Source organism: Lagopus muta, chromosome 1 (assembly GCF_023343835.1).
Source record: "Lagopus muta isolate bLagMut1 chromosome 1, bLagMut1 primary, whole genome shotgun sequence".
Lineage (NCBI taxonomy): Eukaryota > Metazoa > Chordata > Aves > Galliformes > Phasianidae > Lagopus > Lagopus muta.
The window spans coordinates 69,740,246-69,766,073 of record NC_064433.1 but is presented as its reverse complement, the minus strand read 5'-3'; the positions used below and the strand labels follow the sequence as shown (position 1 = coordinate 69,766,073).

At 37.5% G+C, this 25,828-nt stretch overlaps 1 protein-coding gene across 4 annotated transcripts in view; it reads right to left on the bottom strand.

Annotated features, from left to right (window-relative positions):
• The window catches only part of FBLN1 (fibulin 1), an 83,835-nt gene that overhangs the window by 23,254 nt on the left and 34,753 nt on the right, over positions 1-25,828 (bottom strand). For 3 of the 4 annotated variants that reach the window (XM_048929913.1, XM_048929900.1, XM_048929907.1), the window contains exons 6-15: positions 23,213-23,314; positions 21,939-22,076; positions 20,069-20,206; positions 17,880-18,023; positions 16,899-17,027; positions 16,290-16,415; positions 15,693-15,812; positions 14,721-14,852; positions 14,043-14,166; positions 1,911-2,053 (exon numbers count right to left, since the gene is read on the bottom strand). In XM_048929913.1, coding sequence (XP_048785870.1) covers positions 1,911-2,053; positions 14,043-14,166; positions 14,721-14,852; positions 15,693-15,812; positions 16,290-16,415; positions 16,899-17,027; positions 17,880-18,023; positions 20,069-20,206; positions 21,939-22,076; positions 23,213-23,314 — 1,296 coding nt within the window. Of the gene's footprint in view, positions 1-1,910; positions 2,054-6,917; positions 7,358-14,042; positions 14,167-14,720; positions 14,853-15,692; positions 15,813-16,289; positions 16,416-16,898; positions 17,028-17,879; positions 18,024-20,068; positions 20,207-21,938; positions 22,077-23,212; positions 23,315-25,828 lie in introns of those variants that run through there. The other variant, XM_048929906.1, reaches the window with a different exon arrangement.

The following is a 25,828-nucleotide window of genomic DNA, read 5'->3' as shown; positions in this document are numbered from 1 at the left end:
GAAAATATCACTGAGAAACCCAACAGCATTTGAAACAAAATGACTTATTCTCAAAGCCAGTGGAAGACTAATATCCCTCTCTCTTTCCTTCTCATTTGTCTTTTAAAACGGAAAGAAAGAGTTTCTGTGGGGATGAGAACATTCAGATGGATTTATTTTCTCCCTCTGTACCATCCAAAAAGCCCTGAAGCCAAAACACTTTTACTTTAGAGTCCAGAAAGATCACTCTTAGAAGTGCATCAGACCTCTAGCATGTACATAAAAAGGACAGTGCTAAGGATCCACAAGGTGGGGAGAAGAGGGACCAAACAGGTAGACCTTCAAACTCTCATTATCTTAGGCAGTTACACAAGGTATCGGTATTACAAACTGTAGAGTCTTTTTAAGAATTGGAGGAGGAATTTAGGTCCAAATAAATAAATAAATTAATAAACTATTTTTCAAGCCTTACATGAGGGAGATAAATTTTATTATTCACATTATTATCCTTGCTCTACAGAAGATAAAACCAAAGCATGGATCTGTAATAATTCACCTAAGGCCATGCAGTGAATTACGGCTCAGGATTGTCTTCTGGGCTCTGGTATTACTCTTAGATTGCTAAGTCTTATATCTTGTTATTAAATCATGATGGACTACTGAGCAAACTGCTTGGGAAGAGTCCTGGGCTAAATCCTTAGCTCTGCTGCCAGTACACCTGGTAAAACAGATGGAGTGTGTATGGTAATAAAGGTGGCTACGGAGCATTCCTCCATTTTCTGCAAAGTAGGGCCAGCTAAGGCAGGCAGCATGCCCAGTACTCTTTAGAGCAGACCTCTGCATCAATGTTATTGGTGTCTAAATTGAACAGGGATTGGGATGTCTCTTGCCCTGCTCTCAGTCCCTACCTGGAAGGGACTGAGAGTGACTGATAGAGACATGAAGAATCAGCCTTGGCTTTCGTTTAGGACAGTTTCCTGAAGAATCAAGGTTGAGACTATGGGTGGATAAGAAATAGAAATTTAAGAATGATCTTCCTATTCTCCCTCCCTTTCTTTTCTCCCTGTGTCTTCATCACACAGTAAATTGACGAGTGGTTCATCCTATAAAGAAGCTGAGATGAAGGCAGTCATTACACCTCTTGATGCATGAAAATGAATACAAATGGCAAGCAGCAAAAGATTGATTCTTTATATGTGAATTAAGCAGAGTGTAATCCTTCTGGAACTACAGGACATAAAGGCTTTCAGGTACCATGGAAAATGAAGGAATCAAAGAAATACCCACTAAAGTGCATCACATGGGAATGGAAAACTCTTTTTGTTCACTGGGATGTTTTTTGAAAATCTTAGCTTAGAAAGCTTTCTGGCCAATCCTTCCCTTTCTTTATTTTATAGAATTTTCCCTTCATTTTATATCTAGAAAATGTACACTAATTTTTCAGAGGTCAAAAGTCAGCAAATCACAGTTCTTGATGTATAAATGCATACTACATTTTCTGATTTAGGACCTACATGGAGACAAAGGTCATATCCTTGGAACAAGACACTTGCCAATAGCTTGCAACAGACTGTAAACAGATGAGAAAAGTATAAGAAGTACCTACTTCCTACAGTAAAATCTGCAAGAGGGAAGAAAAAGCAATGGGGCACACTGCTATTATGTGAGTAAATGTGGTAAATTGGACTTCAGACTCAGTATTTCCTTAGACTGATATGTTGTATGAGTTAGAGCTCAGATTTACTTTTTTTGCCCCATAAAATTAAAACTCCTGGATATTGAAGGTTTTAATTAAATGAATAGTACACTATAATTTTGAACTGTGCAAACATTTTACTGCACTGGTAGTTAGTCTGGCTTTAGGCAAGGATTTCCGGTGGAGGTTTTATACGCTGTAGTCTATTAAATGGAGCAAGGAACAAACCGCTTACCTTCAGGTCTTGTAAATTCTCTGAATGTGGGTAGTGAAATGACAGTGTGGGAAATTGTGTGGACTGGATCCAGCACACAGTTGACATCATTTGGTCGACAAGATTTAATGCAACGGATAGTATCTGTCTTTTCAAGTCTGACACTAAGAGAAACAAGAGAGAGATGCATATTCGTTCTGAAAATTGTTTTTTTGTGTGTTTTGCAATCCAGGGAGCTAGAAACTGGATGCAAATACTCATCCAGCTCCTCAAAAGCATTGACAAAAGCAGATTAGCAGAATTGCTAGTCCACGGGGAAAAAAAAGCACACACACACACCAAAAAAACAAAAAACAAAAAACAAAACAAAACAAAACAACAGAAACAAGAAAAGAATACTGACTAAGAGTTCCAGTCAAAATCACCTCAAACCCATTTCATCAAGTCAGGTGTGTAAAATGTGGGAGAACTGTAGTATAAGACACCATGTAAAGTCGCCTTACAACAGAACGAGGTCCTCACATGCATTGCTTTGGTATGGTCTCACCAATTTCAGTAGACCTACAATTACTTACATAAGCCTCCTTGTATTCAATTTTATATCAGTCATATAAAGCAGAAACAATTGTTCCCATTCTGGAAATCTGGCAGGATATCTCAGAAAGTTCCACTTTTTTTTTTTTTTTTTTTTTTTTCCCAATATTTTGTGCAGCAAGAAACAGAAAAACCTCTCTTCAGTCTTTTTCATACACAACCCTTTCCATCTAAACTGAGAAAATACAGAGAAATGGAAACTGGAGGAGGTAAAAGTTAACCACGTTATTCAAAACCTCAAAGATTGAATTCTAAGTTTGGGGAAATGGAAAGGGTCATTCCATATTCTATCTCAACCAGCTGCTCACTCGGCCTTGAAAGTCTATTAAAAGTTAAATGACTTCTTCTCACCCTTGTCCACCAGAGTGAATTTAAAGTCACTTACAGTTCAAGAACTTCACACAATACCCAGTCTGTGTTCATGAAAGATGAAAGGGCTGTGCTGGGACTTACAATGTGGCTAAGCCCCACAAATGATCTCAACTTTGACCTGCCCATTTCTTCATATTTCTAAGTAAAAGAAAGAAAAGACTGCAGTGTCAGAGTGAGGGAATTAAAAGATTAAAAGAAAGAAAAATTCACTGAGAAAATGGGAAACAAAAATGGAAGCCTCTGGAAACAAATGGTTCTTGCTCTTTTCAAAATGCGTTACCCAAGCCCACACCCAGAAGCCATCTTTTTAAAGTGTTTCAAGGGCCTTTATGGTTTTATTAATAATAAAAGGAAATCATGCTTCAACAGATGTGAACTGGCATATTCCAAGAGACGGGAATGAAGCTCGATTAATTTACGTCTGCTGGTTTGTTATTCTCATTCCGTAGTTGAGAGTGAGAAGTGAAGCTAGAGAATGGAGATACAGATCAAGAGAGATCCTTTACTTCCTATCCTTATTCAGGTACAAAATTTCAGGATTTCCTAAACATTAGAATAGAACAAGGCTTTCTGCTGAAATGCCTCATGGCATTAATTCTGCATATATGGACATTGTCTATCCTACAACAGCAGATTGTACTCTCTTATTTTAAAACCCAGCTGCCAAATTAGGAAAGAATTTCCAGCAGCCAAATGACCCTACATCTCTGCAATAAAGAAGAGATAAATTGTACAGACTACTTCCAGTGGTCTATTTCAAAATACATAAGAAATAGAACAGAGGAAATGTGCATCAACCAAGTGTATTTCCCTCTCTTTCTCTTTTTTTTCCTACTGTGTATATGGGAGTTTAGTGGATGTTTACACATGCACAGACATACAACAAATAGAGAGTCTTTACTGTGCAGGGGTCATAACAGCTAAGTCAGGCTAGTTTTACTTCCAACAGCATGCTTAAGAATCCTGAAACATTTAACTGAAAGTACTCTTTGCTTTACATAACATATAAGGAATAACAATGGGGTCTTCTAAAGGTTTGAGGGGCACCATTATCCAATGGCTTGTGTAATTCATTTTAGGCTTTTACAACTAATGAAGTACTGGTACAATACATACAGAATTTTAAATTTTCAAAGCTATTGTTAGATATGAGGATTTGTATGCAAAACCATTCTGGTGGGAGTGTATGAAGTTTTCAGTGTCACAGTACTTTTGCTTCTTCCTGGAAAGGAAAGGAAGCTTTACCCTCAACCTCAGCTTGAGCATTTGACAAATGAAAATGTTTCTGAAATTCTCATCCAAAAAAGTCATTAATTTGTTTACAATTAAGCCTTAAGTAATATATGCGTTCATAATTCTACCTTCTGATTCACTGGAATAAAGTATTCTGACATGAATTAGGTACCCTGTGTGTACCTAGGAAACAGAAGATCACAATGAAAAGAAGTGATCTTGTTAGCAACTAACTAAAGCCAGTGCATAGATCCATCCAGCTTGTAATTATATACATGGCAAGGTTTTTATGTCCTCTCTATTTATTTGCATCTTTTCTCTCTTTTCTTAGAAATCGCTCAACTTTTGTGTGTGTGCTCCATCCACACTGATGAACTTGAGTTTGTGCTTTCATTTTCTACTGCCTAAATTGTCCTTCTCTGGTGTCCTTTCTTTTGCACTCAGTTTATCCAGAATGCACTTGGTAACACTTTGCTCTTGCAATGGTTTGACTGCACATATTTAGGAATCTTCTTGAACAATGTCTTTGTTCATTCCAAATTCGGAATATTTACTACTAATGATGTGCTCTGCCCTTACACAAAATTTGATATTTTAGCTAGCTGAAGATGTCCATACCCTCCAATCTACATGTGGGTGCTATGATTGGCAAAATTTATTTCTATATGCTTTATTTATTCAAATCTTTCCTTGAAGTTGTGTTCTCTGTCACAAATTGGAATGTTGGAACAGCTATTTCCTCCAGATTTTTTTTTACTTAGAAAAGAAAAAAAATAAGAAATAGCTCAGTTGCATTGATTGTTTTACATAATATGATTTCCTGAATACAGTTTTTTTTCCTTTCTTCTTGAGGTCTGGCGTCTTTCATTTTCATATTCTCTTCTGGATTCAGTGAATAAGTTCTTTGGAACAGGAGCCCTGATTTCATTTGGAAAGACCCACACACATAAGTTGCGCTATATGATTACATCTTCCTGGAAGTTCCATCTATGCTGCAGCATCTCTGTATTCTTGAGTTAACTGCTGAATGCAATGAAATGACAGAATATGGTAGAATTTTACAACACTGAGGATCAGATTCTTACACTCTCTTCTTTTCCTGCCAAATAAATATAAACTGATGCTTGCTAAAACAAATGTTATTTTTGAATCTTTATCCTACTTAATTATGGCCTCATAATGAACTGGCAGCCAGAGGACTTTTATATGCAAGCATCTTCTGGGGCAGCAAGAAATCCCATTAGCTGAAGTATAATGGGATTGTGCTTTCAGTATTTAATGTGGGGACTCTATCCTCACTGGCAACTTCCGGAAGCTTTATAAGTATGCATCAACACTCATTAAACATTGGCATTCCTTGCTGAAATTGAACTCCTGTGAGCCAGCTGGGATAAAGCTTATCCCAGCTTTAATGTGGGGAATATGTAATTATTTGGCAGAGTGCTGCAATCATGTCCCAGTCCAGTCCATGGTTTACAATGAGCCTAAGAGCCAACAGCTTGCAGCTAATCATAATCATTTCAATCATAGAATGGCTTGGGTTGGAGGAACCTGAAAGATCATCTAATTCTAACCCTGGCAGGGCAGGGCTGCCAACCACTAAATCAGGCACTGGATCAGGCTGCCCAAGATCTCAAATCAAGAAATTCCTGGGTTCAGGTGAATAAGATTTGTGAACTTGATTTAGGAGGTTTCCAGTTTCTAACCTTGTATCTTGCCGGCTCTTTGTATTTACATAGGTAGATGTTTTCAATATGTATTTTGACCCTGATTATTCCTCATTCATCTGTCAACTGACTGTTCTGTCTGTGTAGAGAAATTGAGCCCAGGATGGTGTCAATGAACACTGATTTGTAGATCATCTGGGACTGAGCTTTTGATATGTATCAATACAAGAACTGAAGAGTAAAATAATTCCTCTTCCAAGTCAAAGTACAAAAGGATTTAAAAAAATTCCAGTTGTATTGTCTATGCAGCTCTTGATATCATAGAATTAAGGCAAGAAAGATTTGGATATTAGAATTCTAGCTGACTTTTGAAGGCTGCTACTTTGTCAGGTAAAGTCTTTAGAGTTTCAAATTTACCAGCTTTCATTTGAATGTCAGAGAAATTAAAACATTATGAGATTAATATCTTCTTCAAATATTCCTGTTGATACTTCTCAGGACATAACCTGTGAATCCCTGCTACTAACTTAATGTTGCTAGGAGTACATTGCTATTTTGTCATCATTAGTTGTACAATTAAATGGAAATTCTACAGAAAAGAGGATGAAAAAATGTCTAAAATACATCTTATTTTGAGGAGATTCTTTTTTATATCATCCTGATAAGACAGAAGTGAGATTTGCACCTGGTGTGTATCGTCACAGGTGCACTAGCTACAACAGAGCAGTGACAACTGGTGCAACTTGAGAATCTGGCTCCATGCTTTCACAGCAACTTCTGTGCTGGGGCATCTCTGAGATGCCAAAGCCCTAATTTGTGCCATTTTGATTCACTTTGATTATATATATATATCCCATATGATGAAACTCTTTAAATTTGTTTCAGCAAATTATGTATCTATTTTGTTTGTAATATTTAGACCTAAGCATATGGAGTTGTGTCTTTTCAGATGACACCAATTCCACTATTGAGTGAAGCAACTTAATACTTTCAGTCTTCAGAATATTCAGATTATTACTTCATGTGCACTTATTTTTGCTTTTTATAATGATGCTCAGTAGACAGAAAATGTCTCAAAATTGGGATGTTCAGTGATGGGGGAAAGTGAAGAACTATAATGATCGTGGTAAATAAAATGCAAGTGCAGCATGCAACAGATGAACTAAAACTTTATTAAAATTGGAGGGAAAAAAAACAAGCTACTCTCAAGAGAAGAAATGTAGTCACTTATGCCTGTAAGTTAGAGATCAAAGCTGTGCAGAGACAAAGACAAAAAGTTTGGCAATAAATGTGTTGACAGTTCCATGGCGGGTAAGTTGCATTTGAATTGTCAGAAGAAGGTCTCTGGGCTCTGTGATTTGCCGCTGCATGACCACAATGCCACTGTGGTTGTTCACTTTTTTTGTGGTGAAAAAACCCTCCTGGTTCCCGCTGATGATGGACAGCAGTATTTTATCCCCAGGGACAGCATTGGAAGGGCCCATGCGGAAAATGTCGGTGGGTACTTGAATGTTGGTAGGAAAAGAGAGGTGATAGTAGGTTATTCTCAGAGGCAGGCTCTGGCACTCCTTATTTTCATTACAAGGCAAGCGCTCACAGCGACTGCAAGAAAAGTGAGAACACAAGACAAGAGGAAGATTAGCGTACATTCAGCAAGCGTGATAGGAAAGCAAGGGCAGTGGGGATGGGAAAAGATATGTTGACTTGCATACTGTATCCATTCTTCAGCCTGGCCGCTCAGTTATACAGCAAATGGACATTTATTAAATAAGGATGAACTTGTCTGTAGTTAGTGCTTTTGAAGGAGGGCTGCCATTTTCGGAAGTGCTGCTCTTTCTTTTCAAACACAGATGGACTGGGTCTGACACCTCAGACTATACTTTTTAAGAAGAACATCAGGTTTTTTCACCTTTAAGTTTTACTATCTTTTTGATTGGGTATACATTAAATAAAGGAGATGATCCTAGGTGACTGGTGAGTTGGCTGTGTTTGGATGTCCTTTTAGGGTTGGCTTTTAAGGCTGATCAAAGTATTCTGAAAACAACAGTGTAGGTTTAGAAGTAGAGCTGTAGAAGGCATTGATATTTATTAGAGAAGAGGCACTATAGATACTGCACTGTGTACATTCATTATCTGACAGCATTCAGGAGAACATAAAAATTGATCCCTTGCTATATGTTCAAGTTTACTTGCTTTAAAAACAAACTTTCTTCCTTCTCCTGAGATGGCAGAGTTTCTCTGTGTCATGAACAGAATCAACCTAAGTAAGTCATTTTAACACACTCCTAAGCAAGAACTGAAAAAATCCAACAGCCTGATGTCTCCAGCATATACACTACATTCAGTACACTCTTAGGCAGGATCAAATCACAGGAATGATACTCATGAGTGAGGAAATACTGGTCTGCTAATGCTGTTGCTGAGCACTATATTATAGCAACAAATCCATCTTAGTAAAAGAGATCACCCATACAGGCTGGCAAACATTGAACTCAGTCCCAGTGTCAGCACCAGAAATTCAGATCTTCATGAAAGGAAGGAAAAAAGTCTCATCCTTTCCTGCTACTGAAAGAAGTAAAGTTGGATTTGAGAAGCGTTTAGAATATTCCATAAAAGAAAAGATTATATGAATTTCAGATGAAAAATACGCCCAATTCATCAAATTAAAATTGGTATCCAAATATGCTCTCTGATAAATAATGGAAGTAGAGGTAGACAGACAGTTAAGCTGGATGTTGACTTCAAAAAATTTCAGGAAGATCAGGTTATGAGCACGGCTCCAAATCTGCCTCACAATAGCTATGAATCAATGAAAGTATATACAAGAATCTTAGTACAATATTCAGTCCACATGCTAAGATTTTGGAACCTAACATGCTTATTCATTTCTTTACAAAGGAATGCTCCAGCCAGAAAGGACAGTTTGCTTCTTATTCCCTCACAATGTATTAAGAAATCTGACTGCCTATTTCATTTATTTTATTTTGATATATAAAATTAAGCTTTTATCAGGAATATCTGGTATCAAAAGAACTGTGGCTCATTATATGCAAAATATGCATTTTCAAAAAGAGTAGTTAAAAGCACCCTCAGTTCTTCAGTTAATGAGTTGTATGTTTTCTTTTAACATCACTTGCAAACCAAAGTACAAAGCAATTCTTTGAAGGCTTAAATGCATTTTTAATTTTATTCATACGTGTGAAGAGCAAACACAAGTCTTCACAGGATGGCTATCTAATTAAGTGTGGATTCTCTAGGAATATTTTCAGGTATAGTAAGATCTGCAATCTTTTCTGAAATGTCATCACTAACTCCACAAAAGAGAATTACTCAGCTTTAGCAAATTATGCCAGAGGCTATTTGGTTTGTTTGAAATAATGAAACAAGAAAACACAGTTAATTTCTTAGTTGAAATTGTTTTCTCCATGTAAATCTGTTTGGAAGCCCATGTATATTCATGAAAGTGCCACAACCTACTCTCTTTTATAAATGTAAAATGTTTTGCAATAGCCAGATTTTTTTAAAGAACAACAACAGCAACAACAAAAAAAACCTCCATAAGATTTGGAAAAGGACACTGTGCTGATTCAGAAAGGTATCTGTGGAGACAGATGTGCCTGGGGCTAGGAGTTAAGAATTATTCAAAATTCATCATCTTTTATCTTATTCTTTTGTGGTACACACTTACACACTGCACACTTCACTCTAGGTTTAGTTAATGTGTGCTAATTGTTCCTTCAAATAACCACAAAGAAGAGATAGCAAATATTATTGCTTTCAAGAGCCAGAGTTCATTCTGGGGTCATGCACCACAAACGTAATAAGCAACAAGCATTTAAGTCATGGTGTATTCTCTAGATCTTATGTAAATGCCACCTTTCATGGGCAGAAGAAAATCATACAGCAGGAGTATTCAGTAGCTAGTGAATGAGCAGCCTGAGACCCCGGGTGCTGTCCCAGCTCTCTGACATCTCAAGAAGGATGAAGTGGCCATGCAGTCTCTATGCCTGACCATCATACTGCGGATACTGTGCCCAGGATCATAGGGAAACCTGCAGGAGAAGGGATGGGCTGGAGGAGGCACAGGTATGCTGCCAGAATGCACACCACTAGGCAGTGAGGAAGTTATAAATGCATCCTTGTACATCTGTGCAATGAGGAGCACGGGCTAGAAAAATAAGTGTACAGTGCCTTACATTTCCTACATAAGAAAATATTTTGCCTTTGTTCTTGTTAAGTTCTGAGTCTGGTTTTCACATGATATAGAGGCAGTTTATTATATTGTACCAAAAGAAGCTGAGTGGTATACAACAACTGCTCATACACTGAAAAGAACTTTTTTAGCAGGGTTTATGGCTTTGGAATTTACCTCATATAGGGAAACTATCTCAACTTGCTGAATGACAAACCAAGTATTATCACCAAATTACACACTATGCATTTCCAAAATCTGTCACTGTAGATTTTCAGAGCTGCAACTATCTTTTGTACCTCCTACAACATACTCCACTACAAAGGCATTCACTTATATCAGCAGTTTGCACCGCACCTTAAGGTCCAGATGAGCTGAGTGCTGACTCTGCACTGATTTCCACGGTTTCTTTCCCCCTTGTCTCTGTATTGTTTTGCCCGATTTTACTTTCCATTCTTCAGGCACCTCCCAGATTAATTCTCCTCTCCTGATCACAACTACAGATCTGGCCCTCCTTACATTCAGCCTCAGCCCTAAGTATGCCTTTCCTTCTTAGTGAGTTGGCTCTTCCCTTACTTGTACTAGAAACACCTTTCATTAAGCCTAGCTTGTAAAAGCTCAAAAGAAAGATGCTGAGGAGCTGTCAAGGTTGGCAGTGTTGGGCCCAGGACAGCTAGGAGCTAACACTTCAGGGAAGATCTGGCTGCTTTATATGTGGGAACAGGCTAAGACAGTCTTGGTATATGCACATTTTAGACTGCTTTAAGGGCTGTAAGAAGATCATGTCTTCTGAATGAGAAGAGAATTGTGTGCTCCTAAAATAGAAAGACTTTTCTACAGACAAGAGAATTTAAATTGCACTGAGAAGGATGGTCAGACACAGAGAACAATTGCCATTGGAACTTAATGATCTTTGAGGTCCCTTTCTATAACTCTGTTATGCTGAGAAATCTTTATCACTGAAGAATTTGCAGCAAAAGTTAAATACCTTTCAGAAATACTCTGGTAGACCTGACCCTATCTTGGTACATAAGGGCTGATTAACATCAAGGTCCTTATTTTCTAAGGATTACGAAAAAAGCTAGCTGCTATTATGCAAAATTTTTTTTACTTCAAAAATTTCAGAGGCTTTTGGTAAGCACGAAGATAGGTGCAAAAGTAATCTGACAATTTCAGGTTTCTGCTCCAAACAGTTAAATTAAAAAGAAAAGAAAAACAAACAAAAAAAAAACAAAAAAACAACCTTCTCATGCACACGAAACAACTTGTTTCTGCCTATCTTTCCTGTTCCTGAAAATAACTGAATTGCTTTGGAAGAAATTTGCCAAAACCTGAGCCTGCATCAGACACCTAGCATTTAAAATCTCAGACGTTGGTTACATTTTGGCATCTTTCTAAGCAATTAAAAGCCGGTCCTAATAATGAGAAGAGACAGACAATCTTAGTAATACACAGGCAGGTTTAAAATATGAAAATATTTCCCAATCTGGCTCAGTGCAGATACTTTTTTTTCACACACCACCATAACTGCTTCTTTATCTTTACTACTATTTTTCTTGGCTTAAATACTACAAATGTTTGACTTCAGTGTCACATAAAGGGAATTTAATTGTTATGCAATTTGATAACAAGAAGTGTTTGGCAAGGGCAGTGCAGCACGTTAAGTCCTATTGTGAGGAGTAGTAAGTCATAATTATCCTTGGAAAATTACCAACCCTATGGGTTTCTAAGGAAAAAAAAAACCAACCAGACAGAATTTAAGCAAAAGTCTTATGACCTTCAAAAAGTTAAAAGTTATTAGATTATGGACCACACCATACCAGGCACTTTGCTGGTCTCCAGGGAAGCTTACACAGGGTGTTTGCTCACAAAGCAGAGCATATCTGTACACCATTCTGAGCTTTCAGCCTGTAGCTTCTGACAATCCTGCAATTACATCACCCAGTGGCAAACATCTCTGCTATAGCCACCATGCAAAAATCTCCGCTTTAAAGGTATTAGGTATGGAATTTTTAGATGACTGACAACTGTAAATAACGACTTCAAGGAAAAATCAGATTCAAAAAACTGCTGTTTGAAGGACTGAGACTCATTAAATTATAGCTGATCGAAAGAAAATTAGGGATATAGAGTAAAAAATCTTGTAAGGTGCCAACTTGATAGGAAGGAAAAATGCGTTGTCTTTCTTATGATATGCCAAATTAGTGAAACTGGAATGTGTTTTGAATGAAAGAGAGGAAACTAGTATTGATAATATGTAGGTGTTACAAGAAGCAAAACATTTTGATTTTAGAGTCTTGGCACAAGGTTAAGTGCAAATGTGATTTAATGTCATTATCATGCGAAGGCTAACAAGGATCAGTTAGCTATCAGGTATGTTGCCTCATATGCTAAAAAATAAATGATTCAAGAATGTATAAACTAGTTTGGATGTAGAAAAGGTGGTAAAGAGCTATGCTAAGAAACTAATCTCCAGTGGGAACAAGATAACCCGATATATACACCTTGATTCAGGCATGCTGGTATAATAATCTCATTCTGGCTTACCAGAAGAATATCTATTTGTCCACTAAACTAACCTGGACTACTTGCAATAAGGATAATATACTTGTATTCTCTTTCATTGATGAAATGACATTTTTTGACAATACATTTAGGATCTGTGTCTGCAGCTGCTGTGAGGGGGAAGCCTAATAAATCCAAGAAGTTAATAATTAAAATAATTAAAATAATTAGAACTTTACTGAGCAGCTACAGGATTTGTGTCTGACTCACTGCCTAATTATAGTCTTGGCACATCAGAAGGATCTCTCCCTATTAATCTGTTTGAGTTAGGCAGAGTAAGCCATTACAGAGCTGTAACAACCCAGACAGAAAAGCAATTCAGACATTCTATTACTTCCAAAAAAGATCCTTAACTTCTCAAATAGCCATTACTTTCAACACTTTCAATACTTAAAAATACAGAAAAAACCCCAACAAGATGAAAATGGAGTGTGTATTTACATCCATTTCATAGAATGAACCTTTTAGCTCTAGGACCTCTGTAAGAGTGAAAATCTGCTAATTTTGCTTAGTGGCCCATTGCAAATGACTTTTTTTGAATTAGGTTACATGATATTGATAATAAACAGTCCATTCACGTCATGAGACAATTCTTGTTTACTGACGTGACAAAAGTAATTTAAAACTTAATTACCGTTGATGCCTTTTAAAATACAAGCATATTCCATAAAAACCTGTTTTTATACAATGAATTTCTATAACATTCTTATCAAATACTAAACTACTTACATGGCATTTTACAGCTTAGGGTTTAAATGGAAACTAAATAACTCCACAAAATCTCTCAGAGTGAGATAAGCACCAGTTTTACTCTACAGTGAAAGTACAGAATACTCAACTTCCCCAAAGGGACTGTGGATATATGAACACTGTGAAGAGCAATAGCAGGCTGATGATCAATGTGATTTATCAGCCTTCCTCTCCAGCTGATGCATACACTTACCTGGGTATGGTGCACATTAGAAGAATGTTGGGCAGCCTTCTAAAAAACATCTGGAGTACAGTGTGGCCATAAAGCCACGGGACAGGTGGAAAAATAGCCATCTGCATCAGCCATACAGTTATGCTACTGATATTTTGCAACTTCTCCACATTGCTAGCTGCTGCCAGCTGCCCCTCCTCCCATATCTATTTCTCCTATTTTAGAAACCAGAATGCATAGATTTTCACTAACCTAGATTAAGAGACAGTATAAAAGATGACTGTCACTGGAGTGTAATAGTAAGCAAAAACTGAGGGTGAAAGAAGACAGAATTTTGTAGCTGAACATAAATCTCCTAACAGACAAGGCAGCTAGAGAGAGAGCATCATTTTATGCCTCTAGAGATCATTACAATGCAAACAATTGACATGTGGCAACTTTTAAAGGGGCTGAAACAGGACTATGAAAAAGAGGTACGAGTGTGTGCAAAGTATAATGTAAGCCTACCAATAACATCTGCCAGAATCCCCTACATATTCAGTCAGCATTAGTGTGACATTAAGGAGAGTCACCCCAGAAGATTGTACTTTGAAAAGGAAAGTACTTACGTATCTCCAGACTTGCGGTAGTTTTCTGGACATTCCAAAGACAGACAGCGAAACCCTCCCTGGATGTTAAAGCAGGTCTCATTGAAAGAGCAGTTGTGAGTTTCTGTAACACATTCATCAATATCTGCCAAATGGAAAAAGAAGAGTGGGTTAAATACACGCTTTTCCTCTATTTGCTGGTGCCAGATGATGAAAGTATCATATTATGTACAACAGAATATAGAGTGCAATTAAGCACTATTACAGGATTGGGTAGCAAGGGCAGGAGAACAAAAAAGAAGAAAACTAACCCAAACAACAGGCAAGAACATGAAAAGGAAGAGCAGCAGTGCCACTAAGTGGACAAGACCTAAATATTTGATGAAATGTCCATAGCATGATGACATTTCCTTTTGACAGTTAAACTTATTTACTTCATTTCACAGTGGGAGTCTTCATTGAGTTGGTTAGAATTCTTTAATATAGTTAGAAAATATTTAATCCGCACTATAGGAATCCTATAGAAATTTTTATAGGCTTTTATTTATTTTTTATAAAACAATAGTCTCTGCAGATTTCAAATTGGTATTGATTACTTTGCCTATAAACATGTAGAAAAGGCATGTTTTAAAATTTAAAACCTTCTCAAAACTTTTCAGAACCCTACAATTAAGTTTCCCTGCTGCTATAGGGACGCACCTTGGCAGTTGCGTGCATTGGGTGCCAACCTGTAACCCGTGGAGGGACAAGTACACTGAAAGCTCCCAGGAATATTAATACACCGAAAAGAACAGATATGACCTCCAGTAGGTAAAGCACATTCATCAATATCTGCAAGAAGAAAACAGCATTAATGTACTATGTCTGTATCACGTTCAACCAAGAACACACGTGTGGTATTCATGCTGTGAGGTTCAAACACTATTCTCGTTTGGAGTAAGGAAAAAAAAAATCAAATAAGGGTGGTTCTAGTCAATAAAGGGTGTCAGGAATAAATGGAGGAGTGAAAATTAAAATCAATATAAATGTCTAAGAGGCATTTTGATTTTGTTCTGTATATGTGTAGTGACACCTTACATTGACGCATTATTGAACAACTTTACCATAGGGAGAGAGAGAAGTATTATCTGTACTTTTATAAAAGGGAAAATTAGATGTTTTGCCCAAGGTCTTACTGTCTAGTAAATCCTAGACATCTGATTTGTGTTTTCAAGATCTTGTCAGCTGGGTGCCAACCACATCTTCCTAGTATTTGAGCAAAGCCTACTTCAACATTTATTTAGAGCAAGCCAGAAAAAGAAGATATATAAAATACTACATAGTAATATAATGTAATACACAAACATGGCTGTATCTTCACTTCCTGAAGACAATAATAGTTTGTTGATCAGAAAAAAAAGAAAAAAAATAACATTTCTGATAAGATAGAAAAGTATGCAACGACAAAGTTCATTTTAAACAACAAAATGATACCTTGCAAGCACAGGCACTTCTAGACTAAGACCTAGATGGAAGATCTTCATTAAGTACAGTTTCAGTGTTTCACAGGAAAATACCAAGAAGAATCAGATGATCAAATGCAACAACTAAGATTGAATGGAACTGTTTATGTATGCTTTGGTGTGAACAAAAAATGCGAACTCATCCTTTATCTGCAAAGACAGTTCTTACCTTCACATGAAATTCCATCTATGTCACTAAGCTGAAAGCCACGTCGGCAATAACACTGATAAGAGCCATACACATTGGCACACTCTTGACTACAGGGGCTGCTCTCACACTCATTTAAATCTGAAACACAAAATTAAATATGTGATACTCAAATTTCTTGATATATTTGTCACTCCTGTTACCAGACTGAAGCAAAACTTTGAAAAAATAACTAGAAGTACTGGGCTTTGGATGTGTTACTCTCAACAGAGTCTGGCAGTATAAGCTACTATGTGCTATCTGTTTCCCACTGTCCTTCAAGGCATGTGACTTGGAGGGAGTCATTAGTAACACACTTGCATTTTTACTTCTGGGTATCATATTTACTTCTGGGATTGTGAAGAACTGGTCACGTCACCTAGCCAGAGAGCAATATATTGGAACTGTGGACTGCAGTGGCTTTGTTTAATCATAACAGCCTTCATGTAATCAAAGGCACCAAATGGGTTATTTATCACGCTATTCCAGTGCAGTCTTGTGAGCTAAAATCAAACAAAAATAGCTGAACGACAACAGCTCCATCTCACACTACATGGTCAGTACATACAGCAGCAGTACCTTCACATGACCTGCCATCAGACGAAAGTTTGAATCCCATGGTACAAGTGCAGTAGTAGGAACCAGGAGTATTCTCACACTTGTGAGCACAAAGGCGACCTGGATAGCGTCTGCATTCATTGACATCTGCAATGATAAATATATACAGAGATCTATGGATTGTCCGGCTTCCCTCCAGTAGCACTCTGGATGGGAATGTGGTCTTGAGTTTGATTTTTATTTTCCAGATGTCAATTTTCTTGACAGAAAGGGAAGGAATTGCTCAAAATACTAATTAAGAAGAATCCTGGTACACAACTGAATTAACTGTATAAAGAAGAAAATCATTTGATCTTTCATAGGAATATTTTGCTGTAAGTGCATGTTAAAATATCACAGAAAATAATTACATGCACTCTCATAATCTTATAACAATATAATTGAGTACATGTTGGCAATACTAACACATCTCCCTTTAAAGTATCAGTATCTTTTCAGTATGGTAGTAGATTTATATAAACAATATAGCAGTCAATTTTACTTTCAGATGAAAAAGATTATGCAGAGAGCAACAACGTTTTTTACACAGGCTCATTTTATAAAATGCCATTGTTAATAGGTGCAACTTACCAACACAAGTTCTACTGATGACATCAAAAGAATATCCAGACTTGCACTCACAACGGTAATTGCCTGGTCCATTTATACAAACATGTCCTTCACCACATGGCTGATTAGAAGATGAGCATTCATCCACATCTAAAAAAAGAGAAGTGATTGGAAGTATACTTATGAGCATGCAAGTGGAGAAAAGAGCAATATGTTAACCCTTATTTCAGATGCATACTTGTGTGCCCCTTTCATCTATAAAATAAAGCATAAATTCTTGTTGCCTTACAATCGTGTCACAAGCTTTCTTCAGTGGTACTTGTGTAGTGTTTTGAAACAGAAAGGAAGACTGATCAAACTACGACCTTCAATAAGAAGATCAGAGTAATAATTGCAAACTTTACAATGCAAAATTTTTACTGAACCAGGTAAACAACCAGCACGTGTGCTGCAAATATTGATAAGCTTGCAAGGTAAAAATAATCAGGAAAATAAGTAATTTTTGGAGGAAATCAGGTACAAAATTATTTTATTAGGGATGCTCAATATTCATGGAACAATTCTTCAGCTGAGGTAAGATCTCAGAGGACCACAGTCAGTTGTGCTTTGATAAGCATTTACAATAATTAAAAACATGCAGAACACCTCTCTTTGAAAAAACCACTTTAGCTAAATGCCAGATCAAGGCACGTATGCCTTTCAACTGTACTTGACTATCTTCTGAGAGACATCAACTGGCAGGTGGGCCACTGATAATGCCATTTTGCAGGGGTGATCATCACCTTAATTCTTCTCAGCATATAGAGTTTTATGAGTTATTTGAAGGACAGAGAGGATCTTTGTCACTGTTTATGTGCTGGGACTGTTATGATGGAAAGAACAGGGTCAAGAATTGATTGTAGAAACAAGAAAAACTTCGGGTAGACTTCAAGAAACATACTAATATAAACAGGTGTAGTTCATTTTCTTTAAACTGTTTTATTTTTCAGAACTGTTACTTACCTACACATCTCGTTCCATCTTCATTGAGATGATAACCTCGGCCACAGCTGGGTGAGATTCGCTGACAGGTATATGAGCCATCAGTGTTGATACATATCTGACCAGCTGGACATGGCATGTTGGTACTCAAGCATTCATTGATATCTGCAAGAGCACAACAAGTTAATGTAATAATCTACTCCCTGAATGTGTTTCTTACATCCTTCATGGTCTGAAAGGCTCTACTCATGGGAAAGCACAAATTTATGTAATTTAGCCTATGTGATTAAGACTGGGAGAAGTATGGAAAAGCAGTGGAAATTGGGTATAGAATTTGTATTTATTTAAAAACTTCTGAAAGTCTCCCCTAAACGCATAGAGATGATCAAGAACTCAGTTTATCAGCTCAACGAGGTATTCACCATAGATACTTTGCCTTTTCTCATAATAGGCTATCCATATAAACATGTAAGAACTTGAAGAGCTCTTGTATGTATCCAAAAGACTATGCATCCCTCCACTATTTATCTTTTTACAAACTAGACATCATATCAGTTTGTGACACAGATACCCTTTACCTATTAAAAACAAAGCCTAAGAAGTAAAACCACAGAACATGCAATGAGATGAAACTAATCTATACTAGAGTATGATGTAGTGCAATGTATCTAATTAAGAAAACAGGAAACTTGCTGTTAACCAAGGTTAGCAACATGCTATTAGTTTGGGGAAAAGGAGTTTCAGAGTGAGAAATCAGTGGCTACGAGAGACAACCTTCATCAAACAGAAATGTTAATGTATCTGTGATCTGGAAGTCTGTAGGAGCAGTTGCTGCTGGTGAGCGTATGAGCCTGTGTCTCATAACCTTCAGCAATGTCCAGCTTCATGCGTGTACTTAGCCTAAAATTTTTCTTCCTACATCACTGAGACATTTTGTACTGTGGCACTGCTACCTGCTGAAGAGTTACTGTTTTCCAGTTGGTATGGTATTAAGCAAAGTATTCCTTTGCTGGACATTTTTCATTCTTTTTCCCTCCTACTACCACATAGGGCAGCCTTTGATTCATATTTTGTACAATCCACCTGTAAAATTGTTTTGGTGATTATTTTATTTCAGGGGATGTAACTATTACTGCTGCAAATTGGTGTGGTTTTACTAATGTCAGTGTGGGAATGCTAACTCCTACAGCTATAGATCTAGTGTGACCTGTGGCAGATGTATGTCTTCAAAGAGTTTATTGTCACAGTCATCAGCTGCCTTCATTTTAAAGGCTTCAATTTTGTTTTCAGCATCAGTGCTGCCAGTGTCAGATTTCAGTACTGCAGAGTATGAGATGGTCAGGAGAACATGGCAGTGAGCTAGAACTGGCAGCTGCTGCTGCTCAGCCAGTTCCACAAGTTCAAAACATGCTTTGCCGCTGGGGTAATTTAGTTAGGTTGAGACTTGAAAATAATACTTAAGGGAGTAACCGATAGATTGGTAGGTCACAAGACAATTTCATTTAGAGTCTGCTGGAAAGCAGTAATTGTAACTTATTTACAATAAGGTTCTAATTCTATTTTGTAGAAGCCTCACAATAATTTGACAGGTCTTGGAAACAATGCACTAGCAGAACAGTTTATAAGCACTCATTAAAATAAAACTTTTCTCTACAGTGTATTATAACCAGCCCATCACCTGTACACAGTAAGATTCTTCATAAGCCATAACTAAAGGGGGATAGGTCTGCTAAGACCTACATATACATATATACCTGTAGAACTTTTGCATGCTAGTATAAACAAAGTTGTTACAGAGGATATCATAACTTAGTTAAGTTATAAGCTATATATAACTTAAAGCTTAGTATAAAAACTAAGCTTTAGCTAAAATCTTTTGGATGGTGGGAGATCATACACATCACCATTTTTTCCCGATTTTCCTTTTCCTGATAAAATCCCCAAAGATTTAACGAAAACTCAAACACAGCCATGTAATTTAAGTACTTCAATTTCACAGTTTCAGTATTTAAGTCGTATTTAGAAGGCTTTTGTCTGTAAATTTTACCTGCAAGACCAACCTATATCTTTAAAAAAGAGAAAAAACACATAATAGAAAAATACATATGCACATGAAGAATGACTTGAGAAGCTCAGAACTTACCCAGTGAAGCTATAATTTATCTCATAAGCAGCACTTAAGCATTCGCTGAGATAAGAGAATATCTTACCAATACAGTTGCCTAGAGCATCTTGTATAAACCCATTCATGCACTGTAGCTTGGGTCGGCAACGGAAAGATCCTGGAGTATTCTGACAGATAAAATCGGGGGGGCAGTTATGAGTACCAGTCTCACATTCGTCAATATCTGGTACATCACAAAAAAAAATTGTTAGGAGTTTGACAAACATTTTCAACACATTCAAAATACAACGCACAGTTAAAAAATGTCAGATTAAACCCACAGCACATCTTGTGCAATTCAGTGCAGCGAACCAGAATCAATCTGAACTATTGCCTAACACAGAATCTCAGGAAAAAACATGCATGTGTGTGTATGTGTTTACTGTAGCACTGCACATTCTCACAACCAAAAGGTTCAAAATTACTATACAGCAACTGAAGCACCATGTTCAGCAGTGTTCAGTGTTGCTTCAGCACTGTGCTTAAGCACATAGGCTTAACTTTGAAGTCAGTGCAACTTAATTACATGTCCAAAAGTTAATTTTAACATTAAACTCAACGTGGACTTGGTTCATTTCTTTCAAAAGGGAATTAGTTGGCCTTGATTCTCATCCCTACTAAGCTCTCCTTAAATTATTTTGCTTTAAAATGCATGTGATTTCTGTGTGCTTTAATATTCCATTCTACTTCATCATAGAAAACAAATATTTGTGAATAAATTTTTATTCAGACAAAACAGATAAGGAGCAACAAGGCTTTATCCAGGAATGTAGCCTAGTCCACATGCAAATAACTAAAATTTTGTGTCTGCCACCTTGCAGGCACGATGGGAAGAAATCTCCTGAAATTATTAAAATGAAGGCAATTCCTAGCTATAGGATGCCTTATCTTTCCCATTGATACAGTGGACAAAACAGGTGAGGCAAACTGCCAAATCCTGTGAGATTCGGGAAATAATTATGGAGCCTGCTTTAAATTTGTGATGGTTTAATACTGAATTGCGATAAATCAGCAGAGTTTTACATGTTGCTCAATTCAGCAATGAGACAAGTATTTTCCATGTCATTTTACGAGGCTTTTAAAAATTATATTCTAATATCATTCCTCTTCTGTTTTCATTACTATTAGCATGATGTTAATAATTAACATTATTAACATATCTTATCCAGATAGGAAATTTCTAAAGCTAACAGCATGCATAATTTAATGGCTGTACTCCCACTTTTCCATCAGAGAAATATTGTTAATACTTGCTGGTAAGAAATTTGTTGGCCTAAAACTGATGTAATTTACATCAGTAGAAATTTTACTTGAAAGGGAGCAAAGTTAAACCATAATACTTTGAAAATTATTTTCTGCATATTTGGGGGGGTTTCTGTTGGAGTTTGTTCATCAGTTCTTTTTATTTCTGTTCTCGCCCATCCCTGCACTCTACTACACTTCACTGATGAGCTCCTATAATAAAGCCTTACCCAGAATTTTGGCTAAGTTCACTTACTCAGTGCAGTGTAATTATAGTCTGTTTTTAAACAATTCTAAGCTCTAGAGGAACATACTTCTTCATGGTGAAAATCAATTCTACAACAAATGGAGTTTGCTAACTGCATAACTACACTTTGAGTTAGATGCAACTTGGAGTCATTTACTGAATAAATAAAAACATTTTTTAACCCCCTTTTTTTTTTCAAACATAGCTAGTCAACAACACCAGTTTTAACCTTTTCTTTTTTTTTCTTTTGAAGTTTTACATCCTTAAGAATATTTTGCTTAAGAACTGAATCCCTCTGTAACAAATTTAAACTTTCTGAAGACAAAGCCTGCATCTACCTTAGCATTTTGAAACTGAAACACCTGGTCACTCTTTATTTCTTTTTACACAAATCTGGAAGACATCAGTTTCTCTGCCCAGGACATACCTTTGCAACGACTGTCATCAGTTAGCTCATAACCAGTTCCACAGCTCGTGTCCCGCTGACAACGAAAAGATCCTAATGTATTGACACAAGTTTGTCCAATCCCACAGCTGTGTGTCCCAGTGATACACTCGTTAATATCTAGAATATGCAAAATGAGAGACAAACAAACAAAAAAAATGAGAGTAAATTAAAAGAAAAAAAAAGAAAGAAATCCCTGAGAAAAGATCAGGCCAAAGGTCAGTAGAGGGCATACCTTCAAGCAGTCATTATTTTGAGCATAAGGATGCAAAGAATTGTGTGGATTTGGCCTCAAAGTCAAGCTCACAACATGGCTGCTCATCTATGTTCTCAGGGTGCTACTCAGTAAAGACATTTTGACCCCAATGTTAACAGGACCAACGACTGCTGGCTCAGTGTATTTAAGAATGGAAAGAAGTTGTACTAGATGAGAGCAAAGGACCAACAACTATCTGTCTGTGTCCAGCAGCAGACAACTAGAGCGACTTCATGAATGAGGCAAACTTTCAGAAACATTGACTTTGTTCTGGATCTCACACACACATGGCCCAGGGACCACTCAACCCACAGACTGCAACTATCCACTTCCTACTTTCTCAATATTGAAAAACATTCATTTTGGGATTGTTTCATTTTCTCTTTGTATTTATAAGAGTATTTGGCACCCATGTGTGTCAAATGTAAAAATTCTTCCTTCTGGTATTTCGCACTAGACTAGTGTTAATCTGACCAATCAGTATCTAATTTATAATCTGAATGTTGTATCAGATCTACTTACTCAAACTCCATCTTCAGTTAATGAGAGAAAAAGGCACTCTTGATGAGTAACACCTTTTATTTTTGAATACTCACGTATTCCCCTGTGATTAATAGTATCAACAACTTTCAAACTTTCTGTCAGCAAGCTGAACAATTCTACTCTTTTTCATCTGTCTTATCATTTACTATATACTACAGTAAAAAAACAAACAAACAAACAGGTTTTTGTTACTCACAATAAGAAGCTCAAGATCTCCTGGGTCTTTTCTACTCTGAATCCTCCACTTGTTCTATTGATATAACATTTCACCTTTTCACTACTTCCACCATTCTATTTAAACAGACGTTTTTAAGATCTCACATCCTTCCCCATCTGGGATAAGTAAGAATATTCTGATCTCTTCCAACTGGATTTTTTTTTTTTCTTTAAATCTATTCTTGCTCTTTTAAAATAAATTTATTGATAATCATCAAGGAAATGTTTTCAGTTCTTTTACCTTCACAGTTGACACCATCTGGTTGAAGCTGATATCCAACAAAGCACGAGCAGACATAACTGGATCCCGTGTCTCTGCATTGCTGAGAGCAGGGACCACCACCTATTTAGATTTTAAGAAGTCTTATAAAATTAGGAGGCTCTTTACAGGAACTGAAACAAACCACTTGTTTACATGTTGCTTACTGACTTATTTTGAAAGTAACTAAACATACACATATAAAAAAGAAGGAAAGGGCTAAACACTGGAAGAAGTATTTGAAATTACTGATTCTTTTTATCACTAAAGAATACAAGGAGGAAATAAATTAACCAGTTGCCCATAACTCATCATTTTTAGAACCTGAAGTAAAAATGATGGGAGCTCAGATACCTCCTAAAATTTTGTCTGGGCTTTATATGATTGCTACTGTACAATAGGGATGACAAGATGCACTGCATTAATTAATGAAGCATTTTCACTGTTACATGCATTAGGCTTTATTTTCAGCCTATCAGTATTAGAATCACATCCCTGAGTTAGCTAAAACATGTGCTCTTTCCTATTCAGCTGGCAGGAAATATGAAGGAGAGAAGAGAGTATTGTAGGTGATGAAAGGTTTAGAGAACATAAAAAAATGAAGACTTCTTACTGAGATACTAAGGACTTAGTGAGGTATGTGCAGGAGTCACAAAGGATGTGGAAGAGAGCTGCGTTTGTTCTGGCAACAGTAAGAGGACACTACAAAATTTACACAAAATTTGGCTTATCGTGAAGAAAACTTATTTTTTCTGATCTTGTTCAGAAATATATTGATCACAGAATTGTAGGAGTTAGAAGGGGCCTATGGAGATCATTTAGTCCAACTCCCCTGCTAAAGCAGGTTCTCTATAGTAGGTCACACAGGAAAGCATCCAGGTGGGTTCTGAATATCTCCAGACAAGAAGAATCCACAACTGCTCTGGGGCGCCTGTTCCAGTGTTCTGTCACCCTCATAGTAAAAAAGTTTTTCCTCATGTCTGTATGGAACTTCTTATGCCCTAGTTTGTGCCCATTGCCCTCTTCGTTTTTTTGTTTTTGTTTTTGTTTGGTTTTTTTTTTCTTTTCTGTTGCTAGGCACCACCTAAAAGAGCCTGGCCTCACATACTTGATTCCCACGCTTTAGGTATTTATAAGCATTGATAAGATCCCTTCTCAGACTTCTCCAGGCTGAAGAGTCCTAGAGTCCCAGGTCTTTCCGCTTTTCCTCAAAAGGAAAATGCACCAGCTGCCTGATCAGCTTTGATGCCCTCCGCTGGACACTCCCTGGAAGTTCCCTGTCTTTCTTGAACTGAAGAGTCAAGAACAGGACACAGATGTGGCCTCACGAAGGCAGAGTAGATGGGGAGAACTTCTCTTAACCTGCTGTCAGCTCTCTTTTTAATGCATCCCAAGACACCATCAGCCTCTAACCTGCACTGATGTTTTCAATTATTACCCCATGTGCAGGACTCTGCACTTGTTCTTGTTGTACCTCATAAGGTTCCTCTCTGCCTGAAGCTCCAGCCTGCCCAGCTTTCTGGTGTGTCAGTAATTCTTCCCAGCTTTGTATCAGCAATCTTGCTGAGCGTGCACTCTATCCTTTAATTCAGATAATTGATAAAGATGCTGAACAAGACCAGACCCAGGACCAACCCCTGGGGACCACCAGTAGCTACAGGCTTACTATCAGACTCTGTGTCATTGATCACAACCGTCTGCCAGTCAGCCAGTTCTCAACCCACCTCGCTGTCCATGCCTCTATCCCACATTTCCTAAGCTTACCTACAAGGATGCTGTGAGAGACAGTGCCAAAAATGTTGCTGAAGTCAAGGTACGCAACATTTACTGCTCTCCCCTCATCTACCCAGCTGGTGACGACATCACGGAAGTCTACCATGCTGGTCAAGCATGATTTTCCCTTGGTGAATTCATGTTGATTACTCTTGATAACCTCCTTTTCTTCCACTTGCTTGGAGATGACATCCAGAATAAGCTGTTCCATCGTCTTCCTAGGGATGGAGGTAAGGCACCTCTCTCATTCACTATGACCTTCCAAGAGACCAGCCTGGCAATCACTTCTGCCAGCTACCTCAATATTCATGGGTGCTTTCAATGAGGGCCCCTGGATTTGTGTATGCAGAGTTTGCCTCAATGATTTCTAACTAGAAACTCCTCAACCAAGGAGAAGTCTTTCTTTCCCCAGACTCTCTTTCTTATCTCCAGAGTTTGGGATTCCCTAAAGACAGTTTTAGAAATACAGACTGAAGCAAAGAAGGTGTTCAGAGGTCAAAATTGGCTCTCCTGAAATCCAGGGTTGCAATCCTACTTATTGCCTCTCCTCTTTCATATAAAATCCTGAACTCCAGTATCTGATGATTGCTGTATTCAAGGCTGCCCCAACCTTTATACTCCCAACCAGTCCTTCCTTGTTTTAAAGAGAAATGTCTAGCAGCACACCTCTCCTCACTGGCTCTTCCACTACCTGCATCAGAAGGTTATTGTCCACACACTGCAGGAATCTGCTGGACTGTGTGTGTGCCTCGAAGTATTGTTTTTCCAGCAAACAATAGTGTGACTGAAGTTCCCCATGAGAACCAATGCCTCTGATCATGAAGC